This window comes from Gossypium raimondii, chromosome 5 (genome assembly GCF_025698545.1).
Source record: "Gossypium raimondii isolate GPD5lz chromosome 5, ASM2569854v1, whole genome shotgun sequence".
NCBI classification, from domain to species: Eukaryota; Viridiplantae; Streptophyta; class Magnoliopsida; order Malvales; family Malvaceae; genus Gossypium; species Gossypium raimondii.
The window spans coordinates 21940596-21954557 of NC_068569.1; the positions used below are offsets into that span (position 1 = coordinate 21940596).

General features: G+C 27.0%; 1 protein-coding gene across 1 annotated transcript; it reads left to right on the forward strand.

Moving 5' to 3' along the window:
* Window positions 1–2607: 2607 nt before the first annotated feature.
* LOC105771049 (transcription repressor MYB6) lies at window positions 2608–3788 on the forward strand. Its single transcript, XM_012592454.2, has 2 exons — window positions 2608–3089; window positions 3170–3788. The coding sequence occupies exons 1-2, from the start codon at window positions 2827–2829 to the stop codon at window positions 3687–3689; spliced, it is 783 nt and encodes a 260-aa protein (XP_012447908.1). The 5' UTR covers window positions 2608–2826; the 3' UTR covers window positions 3690–3788.
* Window positions 3789–13962: the final 10174 nt, after the last annotated feature.

Sequence of the window (13962 nt, forward strand, 5' to 3'; positions counted from 1 at the left end):
TAGAGTAAGGGAAAGAATTAGTTGGCCCATGAATCAATGTGAACCAGTTGAATCAAAATAATAATAATAATAATAATTTTTTATTATTTTTTAAAATATTTTAAATTTTATAAATTTTTAATAATTTATTTAATTGAAACAAGTTTGGTGGTTTGATTGGTTTAATTACTGAATCAGGGTATGTTTTTGCTATATAATGGTATGGTATCACTTATAAGTGCTATCTTTGATTGATATGAACCAGCCATTCGTTAGATGTGATGATGTGGTTGTATGTGGTAAGGTTAAAAGACAAAATACAATATGCTCTTGGTTGGAGGAAAAGCGTTATGAGCCAATTTAACAACATCAAGCCTTTGATTTCAAAGCCGAAACGGGAGACCTTATTTTCTCATCTCTTTCTAAAACTAGCCACCAAGGAGAGAAAGGATGCAACATCGCTTGATCGATACGAGCCTTTAACTCATGCCGTCATTGCCTCGACCATTGGGCTATTCCACACTCACTTGTTTTTTTTTTGACAATACGATACGTGCTTTCAATTCTAGTCACATCTTATTCTGTCTCGTTGAGGTTGATCCAGTTTTTATTATTATTATGCTTGTGGTGTTCCTCGGTCGTCCCTTCATGTGATCTTATTTTGCGGATGGTGTTACTAGCTTCGATTTTGTTTTCAAGGATTCGAGTTTTGATTTGATAGTTTTTTTGTTTTCGAGGATTCGAGTTTTGATTCAATAGCATTTGAGCGGTGAGTTTTATTCTGTTATCATGGAATTTTTTTTAACATCTGCTTTGTTTGAAGTCTTTTAATAAAAAAAAAAAAAGAAGATTTGTCAACTATTTGTCTATCACTACCAACTAGAATAGAAATAATGTAAATGTATAAACTAGAAGAGAAATAAATGTAACATTCATAGGGCAATTAGGCTTATAGTATAAATATATATATTAAATTACGATACATGGGAGTGAAAAATTATATAAAAAGTTTATTAATAGTTTATATAAGAATAAAGTGAAGCATCAGTAGTAATACTAATTCTGAATGTTTATAAATCATAGTATATTAGGTTAAGGTGAGTTTTTCTTTTTATCAATTTTATGTAAAAATATAAAAATACTTTTATAATAATATAATTTATTTCATAAAAGAATGAATTTTAATTATTTTTCAATTGAATTGATATCCAATTAACTCGTGATACTAACTCAATCGTAGATTTTCAATATATAATATGTTATGTTATATCATAAAGCCCAAAAGTAAAAAATGTCTACAAAAGATATTATAAAACATCTAATGCATAGTTAATATGAAGAAAACAAAAAGGAGACTTTAACACTGCAAAGAACCAGGACAAGATACCTTGACACAGTCAGAATGAGACAAAAAGAACAAATGAACAAAATAGGAAGATAAACCAATCTTGAGGCACCTTTGGCCACAAGGCTAAAAAAATTGTCATGTGAGAGATGATGCAAAGCCTCAGAGGTGAGCATAAAAAGGTCTTCCCGGATTCCTCTCTATTATGTTCAATACTTATCATTTTTAATTTTTTTACTCTCTCCATACTTAAATATTGGAGCTTAGTGCCCACTATGACCCCCCCTAGATCATGATCCCATTACCGGCCCAAATCCATCTCAATCCCAGTAGACATTAACACTTTAAAAGGTCTTGGGATTAACTCAAAGGTATCCAATACTAATGATTTGGTATCAATACTTAGCCTTAAAAATTCTTCAAAAACATTTTTGAACACTTTAAAAGGCCTTGGGATTAATTCAAAGGCATTTAATATATTTTTTTTATTGTCCATGTTCAAGAATCGTGGCTATCTCTCCTAACAATATTATTTTCAAAGTTTAAACACGCGTTTTCTTTTTAAGAATACAATGTACTTAACTATTACACTCAATCAACTTTGAAATTGATTTTTTATATAGACAACCTGAAACTCATTAACTTTAATTTTTTTTTGCCCACACGAAATCATCATGTAAAAATAATAAAAATATATTTTAAAATATAAAAATAATTATAAAATTGATAAAAAATTTATATAAACGTATAGGAGGATGGATTTTACCTAAATCCAATCTCAGATCCAAAAAATCAATGAAAAAGTGATCTCATTGTGAAGCCCGTTTATTTTCCTTTTTAATCTACTCCAATAAAATCACGCTGAAAATTTAATATTTAGTTCTTCTACTTTTTAAATTTTAAATTTTAGATCTAACTATTTTAACATTGTTAAAATTATTTGTATGACATTTTAAAATAATAAAAAATTCACTTGGTAGTAAATTAATTAAAAATAACGTTATAATTAACCAAAAAAATTAACTGTGTCAACAGTTAGACTTGAATTTTAAAATCTAAAAAGTAGAGGGACTGAATTTTAAAAATCCAAAGAGTACAGGGACTGATGGCAGATTTTAACCAAGTACCGAAGATTGCAGGTAAAAATCAGCCTAACGAGAAAACGTGAGGTGGCGTGTAGAAGATTGACCAAGTATTAGTTTACCACCATGCTGATTGCTGATCATGACCTAAAATCACCCTGGAATTCCAAGAAGCCTTTGGATTTTGAATAAAGAAAAGCACAAAGTAATATGAATTGTGACGTAAAAAGTAGCTCCTACCTACCAAATCCCAACCCTATCTTTAACTAACCACTTTGGGGGTTTTCTTTTCTTACCAACTTTGGTCAAATCCCATCGCCATCTTGCCCAACCCCATTTAAATATTTACATTCCGTTTGAAACACAGACTTATGAACTTATCCCATTCCCAAGTTGTGATATTTTGATTCAACAGATTTCATGGGACGGTCACCCTGTTGTGAAAAAGCACATACCAACAAAGGTGCTTGGACCAAAGAGGAAGACCAACGCCTCATTCATTACATCCGTGTCCATGGTGAAGGTTCTTGGCGTTCCCTTCCCAAAGCTGCCGGCCTACTTAGATGTGGTAAGAGTTGCAGGTTAAGATGGATGAACTACTTAAGGCCTGATCTTAAAAGAGGCAATTTTACTGAAGATGAGGACGAACTTATCATTAAACTTCACGGTTTACTTGGGAACAAGTCAGTTTTCTTCTTCTTTTAATATATTTTCAGCTTTTTAGATTTACTTGTTATTGAATGAACATATATATATATGGCAGATGGTCTTTGATAGCAGGAAGGTTACCTGGAAGAACAGATAACGAGATCAAGAACTACTGGAACACCCACATCAAGAGAAAGCTTGTTAGCAGAGGGATCGATCCGCAATCTCATCGTCCTCTAAATGGAATAGCGAAAGCCACACCCACCGAGTTGGATTTTAGAAACGCACCCACCGTTCCTAAAATAAAACCCATTACAACTGCAACCCCATCTTTGAGTTTCAAATACGATGAGTCTCAAGTGAAGGCCAAGTCAGATTCCCTTGAAGGAGGAAACTGTACCAGCAGTGGCATGACTACAGATGAAGAACAACCGAGTAGCAGGCCGAACGAGTTAAATTTGGAGCTTTCGATTGGGTTTAGTATTAACTCAGCCAACTCGGCTGAGTCCAAACCAAAGGTGGCTAAGCCTAAGGCAGTATGTTTGTGTTGGCAATTGGGTTTTCAAAGAAGTGAAATTTGTAGCAACTGTGAAAATACAAATGGGTTGTTTAGATATTGTACAACTTTGGGTTGATAGTATCTCATATTTTTCCTTTCTCTGTAGTTGAAAGCTAATTACAAAACAGTATGTTTTCTATTCTTTTGATTTATCATAAAAGAGCCTTGTTCATAATTCTATCTGTATCAAATTATTGAAGTTTTATCCCTTGTACCCTAAAATTCAACTAACACTTTACCATCATATTTGTGTTCAATAATATTCAGTTTTGCTTACTTTTTTCATATTTAAAATTTAGTCCATTTACTTTTATTTCAAATAATTTGATTCCTCTATTTTTCATATTTTAAAAATTCAAGTCTAATCATTGACATAATTAAAATTTTTCTATTAAATTTAAGTTTATTATAACCTGAGTTTTTCATATCTCAACTTAATAATCCCAACAAGTTAAAAGAAATGAAGAATAAGAAGTGTCCCAACAGCATAGCTAGGCAATATTGTCACGATGACCATGGTTCATATTAATGATTCTAAACAACTTTTGGTATGAAATGTGAGGTTTACGAGATATCCATGTGACGTACGGTTCAAATATTTTAATGAAAACAATGGTTTAATTATTTAATAATATAAAATATAGCTAATTTTTCAATCGTAATTAGATGTATGTATTGTACAATTATAATACTAGGTCGAAAGTAATTATATAACTTTATTCAAAGTTGATTAAGGTAATAAAATACCTTTGGCAAGCCATATCCATATGCACCACCATCATCCAAAATTTTAATTATATAGAAATGATAAAGTTGCTAATATTAAACAGTGCCCTTAATTTAAAATTTTCATTATTGAATTAGTTTGAAATGATTATAATTGTGGATTTCTTTTATTAATTGTGAGAAAATTATGCGACCTAGAAAATTGATAAAAGAAATTATACTTTAGTGTAATTGGTTTTAATTGACTTTAAAGAGGTCATATAATATGTTTGATTTAATACATTATTATGTAACATACGATTGATTGTATTTATTAACAAAATATAATAAAGTTTATTTGTTTTGATAAAGTATATATATAATGTGATAAAGAAATTCAATTTAAAAATAGTCAACAATGAATGGTTTCAAAACATAAAAATATTTTATTTAGGAACACTTACACAAAGAATAATTAATTAAAAATAATTAAGGAACAAAAATTAAATAACCATAAGGTTCAAATTGAATTAGAATTATAATAACATGCGCATGGCCTAAATTGAACAAAAAGAGGAACTCTATTGAAAAAATATGAACGATGAGGGACTTAATACAAATTAACCCAAGACCCTAAACTATCTTATCTACCTACATGTGATGGGCGGCAAACTTTCCCCATTTACAACTTTTGGAATTTAGATATTATTAAACTTAGTAATTAATTTTTTTACACTCTGTTTGTTTTATTGAAACTGACTTATTTTTAAAAAAATTAATATTTTTTGGTGTTTAGATGAATCTATGTAAAATATTTCCAATTGTTTAGCGATTTCTTGAAAATATTTCATAAAAGCTGTTTTCAATTAAACAAACGTGCATTTGAGATTTTGTTATCTTTTCATTGTTTAATTGAGTTTATTTTATACCTACAAATTTATATCTTATATTGTTTTTGCATATATTAAAAATATTTTGTTAAATTCAGGTTCATTACAATGTAATTTTTATTTATATAACTATCAAGTGAGTATTTTTATTTAAAATGTGACATCAACAAAATTGACAAAAAAATTAACAATGTTAACAATTGGACTTAATTTTAAATCTGAAAAGTAAATGGATTAAATTCTTGAAAATAAAAGTACAAGAACTAAATTCTTGAAAATAAAAGTACAGGACTAAATTCCAAATTTGTGAAGAGTACATGGACTTATGGTGTATTCTAACCTTAATACTATAAAACATTTATTATTAATATATTTATAATTGTAATAAATATTTATTATTAAAATATTAATATTGAATATTTTTAATAATATGTGAATAATATTATTAAAATTTTATTATTAAACTAAAATTGAAATATTAAATAATATATTAAAATAATAAATTATATTAATAAATTATTATATAATTAAATATGTATGTTTAATAATATTGAAAATATAATATTTTATATTAATTTTAATAATTTTAAATATTTTTAAAATAAAAATAAAATTTATTATCAATGTAATAATATCAAGCTTGATTTAAGTTAATTTTATATAAAAATAAAATTACCCATAAAGAGCTTTTTTCAAAAACGATTTCCGTTTTCAAAAGAACAATCATTTATTAAGAAAAATGACTTGTTTTCTATTGACTTGTAAATCATTTTCCTTAATTAAGTTATTTTCTATGAAATAAAACACAAAAAAATGCAACAAAATTTTCTTTAAGTCATTTTCAGATAAACAAACTATGCTAATCTCAACTTTTCCAAACCCTTATTTTTCCTCTATTTTCCTTTTCCTTTTCCCTTTCACCTTCTTCTATTTTCCTTTTCCTTTTCCCTTTCACGTTCTTCTCTTATGTATTCATTTCATACCCAAAATCTTTACTTCCGTTTCCAGATTTTTGATTTTAAAAAAAAAAAATTCCTCCTCTTTTTTTTTCTCAAACCATTTCTCTCCACAAAAACAAATTATTATTGTGAAACGTTGCCCCTGAAAGTCATTTTCAGCTTGAATTCACCTTGATCAACACCTGATTCTATTTTCTCTTTTGATTTCATGATGATCCCACCCAAAATTGAATCAAAAATTCAAAATCTAAAGATCAAGTTTAAAATGAAAAACCTTTGATCTAGTCAAACCCACAGTCCTACCGTCTTGAAGCCAAAATTATAGCCTCTTCGAGGTTGTTGTTTGCTTTCTACCATCACGTTTCATTGGATGAAGTCTTAGAACCTTCGAATTGCCCTTTAATCAAAAATAAGTATTTTGTTTCTGCATGTTGATCGTTTTGGCTCTTTTGAAGTTTTTCTATTTTAAAAAAAAAGGACAAATCTACATGTTGGAGAATAAATAGATAAATCTTTTTCTTAAAGGTAAATTCATTAATTAATTCAATAGATAGAACCATATAATTTAGAGAAAAAAATAGAAAATACTCGTCTTAGATGGTGAAGGACAAGTTTCATCAACACAACAAAGACTTCAGCCTCAGTATCAATGGAAGATTATGACACATTGATAATTAGCTTTGTCACAACTCAAGTACGACATATCTAAAGTGATTGTAAGTACTTAATATGATAAGGAAATCAATCCCGGATAGTCTAAAGCGGTGAGCAAAAAGACAAAAGAATTGAGTATTCACCAAACTAGAGAGGACGACAACAAAATCGTCCCTAAAATTACTTGTAAAACTAAAATTGCATGCATAAGTAAGATTAAAAAAAGTGCTACAAGAGGAGACAAAAATTTCTAAAACTGAGGACTTATTAAACAATGAAAAACAAAAAATAAAATAAAACTTAAGACAACACGTGTCCAAATTGACACGTGAAATCATTTATTATTCTAAAATACTCTCAAAACAGAAACAAATTAAGAGGTTGATGAAGAGTTACTCATTTTCCAAGAAAAACTACTAGTGGTCGGTGGAGTTTTAGCGAATGACAGACACAGTCATCTGTCCATCACAACTTGTGAAGACAACAAAGATATCTACAAAATAGATATGCAAACTGAAAAGAAAGAAGACGTGTGTAGTGGATGAGAAAAAGAAAGAAATAAAGAGTTGATAGGAGAGGAAAAAGATGGGTGGTGCCAGCCTCCACCACTGAACAAAATAAAAAAATAAGCACAATTTGATAAATCTTTGAATATACTTTTCCATCAAGATTTTTTAAACACTAAATTAGTTTATTCTATAATTTGTTTTAAAAGATATGAATTCTGTTTAAAACTTAATTGAGAAATATGTTTAAATTTTGACTAAGAATTTTTTTAAGCAGTAATATATATTTTATTGAGTCTTTAAAACAAGGTTAATGAAGTATTAAAATATTTTAACAGGTTGAAAACATAAAAATTGAAAATAAAAAGCAGTAGAGATAAGTGTATTTCTGATTTTTTTACTATTCTGTGATGCAGGATTGGCTTGTGTAATTTCTTAAAGACGAAGATATAGCTAGAAGGAATTGTATCATCGTGAATGGTAATTGGTAAATGCTGAATTATATAATTTAATATGATCAATGTAAAATTAGGAAATAATTTACTATAATTTTTCCTTATCTGTATTTGCTCATCTGCAACAAATAAATAAAAAAAATAAACATTTACTTTCCAAAGATTACGCCATAAAATCTGTCAAAAACCAATTATAATATTGAATATTTGAGCATCAAATTGTTCTTCGCAAATCATGCGGCAATCAACCATGCGAAATTTTAATCACCACTCGTCAATTTTAATTTGACTTCTGCAAAAATTATGACAAATTCTTTTATAAATTTTGGGTTCTTCCACGTGGGAATCTAAGTTTAAGTTTCCAAATTAGTAACTTTGTTATATGAGAAATTAATTTATGTATCTTTCTCACCACATTATTTATGGTTTATTTTTAATTATTTAATGATATTTTAATAATTTTTTTATGTCATTAATATATGATTTTGATAATTTTTATTTTAAATCTCGAATCCTGAACACCAAACCCTAAACTTTAAACCTTAAACTCACTCTAAGTTCAAACTCAAATCTTGAACCCTAAACTTTAAATTATGAGATTCGAGTTTGTAATTTTAAATTCTAGGCTTAGAGTTTGAATTTAAAGTTTAGAGTTTAAAATTCAGAATTTTAGATTTATAATTTGATATTCAGAATTTAAATTAAAAATTTTATCAAAATTATGTATTAATAAAATAAAAATTATTAAATAATTGAAAATAAACCATAATGTTGTTAGAATGGTGAATAAAAATATTTTTTCCTTCCTTAACATATGATAATGGAGTAATTGACTTAATTAAGCCGCCGCCAAGGCTGACTTTGGTTTTGATGGCAATGGCGTAATACTACTAACAAATACATTTAGGGACTGGCTGAAGTTCTTTGTTTTTATTTCTGAAGGGAACACCCATTTCTTTAAAAATAAATCACTCTTTCAGGTTTCAGCCTTTTAATGTATTTTACATTTGTATAACATTTACACTATGTCCAATTTAAAAGAAAAAAATTATACTATTTAAAAGAAAAAAGAATTATACTATTTTTTTCTAACACCAACTTTTAATTCTTTTATATAAAATATTATTTAAAGAATAATTATTTTATATCGATAATTATCCCATGTTTAATATTATTTTCCTCTATATTTTGTAAAAAAATGAATTTAGTCTATATACTTTAATTTGATCAATTTTAGTCTCCGTATTTTTCAATTAGTCAATTTTATTCTCTTTAATTTTTAAATTTTAAAATTTTAATCTTGACCCAAACAAGAATGTAATGTCCGATTAAATTCAATTACTAATTATATACTATGTGTACAGTTGTAAACTTAGTATATTCTTTAATTGGATCATTTTAAATCTTTACACTTTTCAAATTTTAAATTTTCAATCTTGATGCAAATTACCATCACTAGCCCATTAAATGAACTTTTTAGCGAGTAATATATGAAAATAACAAACTGACATGACATAACACATATGATAATATGTTTGGTGTATTGGATTTTAGAAACAACAGAACCTAACTTAATGAATTTAGCGGTTATCATTTTAACAATAACTGAACTTTAAAATTTGAAAAATACCAAAACTAAAAATAACAATAACTAAATCTATAACTTTTGCAAAATACAAAGAAATCGAAATCTGGTTCATTCAGTATTTTTTTCATCTTAACCGACCTAAATCCACGTGTTAATCAATTAAATTAGTATTTTAATTTTTAATTGAACTAAACCTTTACTTAAGGTGCTCACCTAACGCAACCAAATATTGGGTGGGTTTACACGTAGATAGGATTATAAAAATGAGCTTAATTTGTTCTAAAAACCAAATTAATATGCACATTCATTCAATCACAATTACTAAAAAGGTAGGCAACGCAAGGCATCCTCCGTCACCATGTATCATGTCATTGTCTTCTCTACTTTAATCTAATAGCGAAGTTGTTCACTTGAATTTTTTAAAATTCACTTTTTGGTACATGTTATTCAATTTATATCAATTAACGTATTCAACTCAATTACCCTTTTTAGTAACTTGAGTAATATGAAACATTAATTACCAAATTCCATGATTAAAATTTCTTTGAAAATGAACGAAACATTATAATGTGAATTTCAATGATTTTCCAATCTCATCCTTATCAATAGCATGAATTGAATTATTGATTAGGATAAATCTTAAAATTATACATTTAATTTAGTGTAATTATACACGTGAAACTCTAATTGTGATTCAAATATATACTTGAAACTTTAATTTTGATTTAGTTATGCACATTTAAAAAATAAATGCATCAATTTATTTTTATATTGGATAAATATAATTATTCGTGTATATAATATATAAATATAAAATGATGTTATATCAATAATTTTATTGATAAATTACAAGAATTTGATCAAAATAAAATTTTATGTATACATTTACACATTAAATTATAATTTATATATAATTTTAAAATCTATCCCATTTTATTATTAGGTGAACTTTTATGAAATGAATACAATTAAAAAGGGGAAAAAGCTGAGAAATAAAAGCTGTCAATTCAATTAATAGAGCATGTTCAACGCCCACAATCTTATACTTGCATTAAAAAATCAGGGTTCGTTGGAGAGTGGAGGCCCTTGTTTAGTTATACAAGATATTGCTTCTTTCTAGAAACCTCGTAATAAACATTATACACATGCTTTATGGGGTCTTAGATTTTGTTTGATTCATTCTTTTTAAATCTACTTTTTCATTTAAAATTCATGTATTTAATATTTATTTTAAAAATATTATAAGGACAGTTCCCAATTAATAATTAATTTTTTTATCGAATTAATTTTTGTAGTTTATAGGTAGATCTGATTATAGGTTGAGTTACTCGTTCAGATTTAAAAACCCGTTTGAAAAGTGAGAGTTTTGGTAAAAATATAAGCTCGAAAAATAAGTTTGGACAAAAAATAAGATTTGTTTTTTTAATGGGCCGTGCCTCAGATATGATTTATTAGCTCGAGCCTAGCCTGACTCGAATCAGCTGCTTTGCTGTTATTTTGTTACTGTTTCGCTACCATTTCGTTATTATATTTGTTGTTATTTTGTTATTATTGTTTAGATATTGTATAATTATTGTTTTATTGTTAATTTTGCTACTATTTTAGAGACATTTACTTGCTAAGTTGCAATTATATTGATGTTATTTAAGCATAATTTTTAATGTATTTTTAAATTATTAGAAAACATTTATTTTAATATTTTTAGTGTAATTGATGTATTATATTTTTAAATTTATTTTTATATAAAAATAGTTTAAACGGGTGAGTCGGGTCAAGCTTGAATTTAACAATTTTAATCTAAATCGAGTTTAAACAAAATTTAAATATATTTTTAATTTGTCCTAACCCCATAATCAGATCTATTCATAGATATGGAATACCAACCAACTATACCAATTAATTAATCATCAAATTATATGATGTGGTGGTTGTTGATGAGGTTTTAATTTATTTGTAAAGGAGAAGTTTTGAGAATTTCATATTCAAAATTTCATTGGGTGTGAATTTGATATTTATATTTGGGTTATACGGATATATATATTTTTTGTAGCTTTAAACTATATAAAAATATTAAAATTAATGAATGATTTTAAAAATATTAAAATAGGTATAATTATTATATTAATAAATTGACAGTATATAAATTTATGTAGAACCAATAAATTAAATATAACTTCAAAAAATATATTATAAGAAAAAAGTAGGCAGCATCAAAAGAAAATCATGGTTGGAAATTATTTTTAAATTATATATTAGTCTACAGTCAAAGAAAGAGTTCGATCGTCAGTGGATGACGTAAGCTGAGCTCAACTCAGATTCTGGATAAACTTATATTTGTTGAACAGAACAAATCAACTCAATCAACCAGTTTTAATAAGAAATTTTATATTTCTATAACTAAAAATATAAATATAAATATAAATATAAAATCTAAAAGAAGGGATCGTTTGTTTGTTTGACTGCAGAAAGAGAAAAAAAAAACTAAAAATCACCAACTAAAAGTAACATGTGATATGTGGTATGTTTGGAAGGTAGGTAAGGTTGGTAGGTAGGGTTGGGTACCCCAAATCATCCTTTTTACTACTAATAATACTAATTGGATTGAAATATAGGTAGAGATAGTGATGAATTCAAAAATATGACTCGAGGGCAAAAATTATATTAATATTTTTGACTATATATTTTATTATTATTAATTTTATGTATAATTATTCAATAATTAAGATGCATACATATTTTTAGTTTGTTCTAGGCTTCTTCTTCTTTTCCTTTAGTTTTATGAGTAAAACTTTTACCATTTATTAAAATGTTTATCAATTCAAAATGGTAAATATTTTTAAAAATAATATCAGCATAAAATAATAAAAAAATTAATTTTCTCGCCTAATTAAATAGTACTAGAATTTGACCGCTGCTTTGGAAATTTGGATTAAAATTTTAAATATAATATATATGATGTGTATGTATATATCTATAATGATGCAACTATATATGGAATAATTAATTATAAAATTAAAATATTGAATCATTAGATAAAATTATGTAAACTATGAAAATTGAAATATGGCAATTCAATTGATTAAAAGATCATGCCACGAGAAAAAAACATAAAAAATATAATAACATGACAATTTTATATAAAATTATGTAAATTTATAATACTTCATAAAAAATGAGAACGTGATATAAACATCTAATTTTTTTAAATTGAATTATTATGTCGAATTATGAAAAATATGTTATGAATTAGGACAGATAAACAAATAAATTATTCTTTAAATTTTGACTTTACTATAATTATTCAATTAATAAACTCTTAGTTTTTAAGAAATTTTATTATTTATCCTTTGAAATACTACTGATGTTGAGATTTTTAGGGTGTTACATTAATTATGTGGCATTTACTACAGAAAGTAGTACCCTTGCCTCAACTAACTTTGGTGCAGATTATGATTCATACGGAGAGTCTAGTGTCGAGTTTCTGCATACTTGCAAGATAATGCTAGAAAAATGGGAGTAAGTGTGTGATGTCAGAATTAAGCTGGTAGAGGAGAACTCTTGTCTAAAGGAAGAGAACCAAAAGGCAAAAGTTGATCAACAAGATGGAGGTAAAAGACTCTTCTAAATGATAAACCTACTAGTCTTGAGGCAATTCAAAAGGATCTTATAGCAACTCAATCGATACTTAAAAGTTCAATGCAAGTAGTGGAAAAATTGGTGAAACCCTTACAATAGGAATAAGAAGCCTTAAGAAAGGTGGTCTAGGAATACGTTAAAAAGAAAGAAAAGGTTATGGTCGAGAGTCTAACAATATTTGTCAAAACCATAAACTGCATTGATCGTGGAGTAGTCGAGCACATTAGGTAAGATACTTTAAGATGTTACATAATTTGAGATTGATACAAGCAGTGGTAGGACCAATGCCAACTGCTCCATGCACTACTCAAGATTAGAGGTAAAAATTTGTCTTTGTCGTTAGCGTTCCAAATGTTGCAACAAGTTCTATTGCTACAAGTTCTATTGCTAAATTGTACTTAGAAATTCTAACTATTGGATGCTATTCCGCTGGAAGTTCCATCAATAACGCTACTTCTTCTAGTTTTATTGTAGTTTCACAACATAAGAGATGAAACCTATGGTGCTAGGGCCTCCATCGTTCAAACAAAGCGAAAACAAATGTCAACACAAAAGTAAAATTCTCAATTTGAGTAACAAAATAGAAACCAATATCTATTAAGTGAGGAATGATTTTGCTGTCAAGTCATTTTATTTTCAAATTATTACGAGATTGATCTACTAAAATTCGAATTATGGTATGTTTTAAAATTTGAATTTAGAAAATCTTAGGTATATAGGATAGTATACAATGCAGAGGGTAAGTGTTTAAGGGTGTTTTTTTTGTGAAAAAGATAAACAAGTGGGATGAGCTTCATATGTTTTAAGGTTTCGTTAGGTTTTTTTTTATAGGACTTTAACACCCATGGATGATAAAGCCAATTTAAACTTTAAGATTTTATCCTTTGCAAAAAAGTCATTTACATATTAAGTTTTACGATGTTAAATATTTTACTATAACCTCAACACTTAAGGAC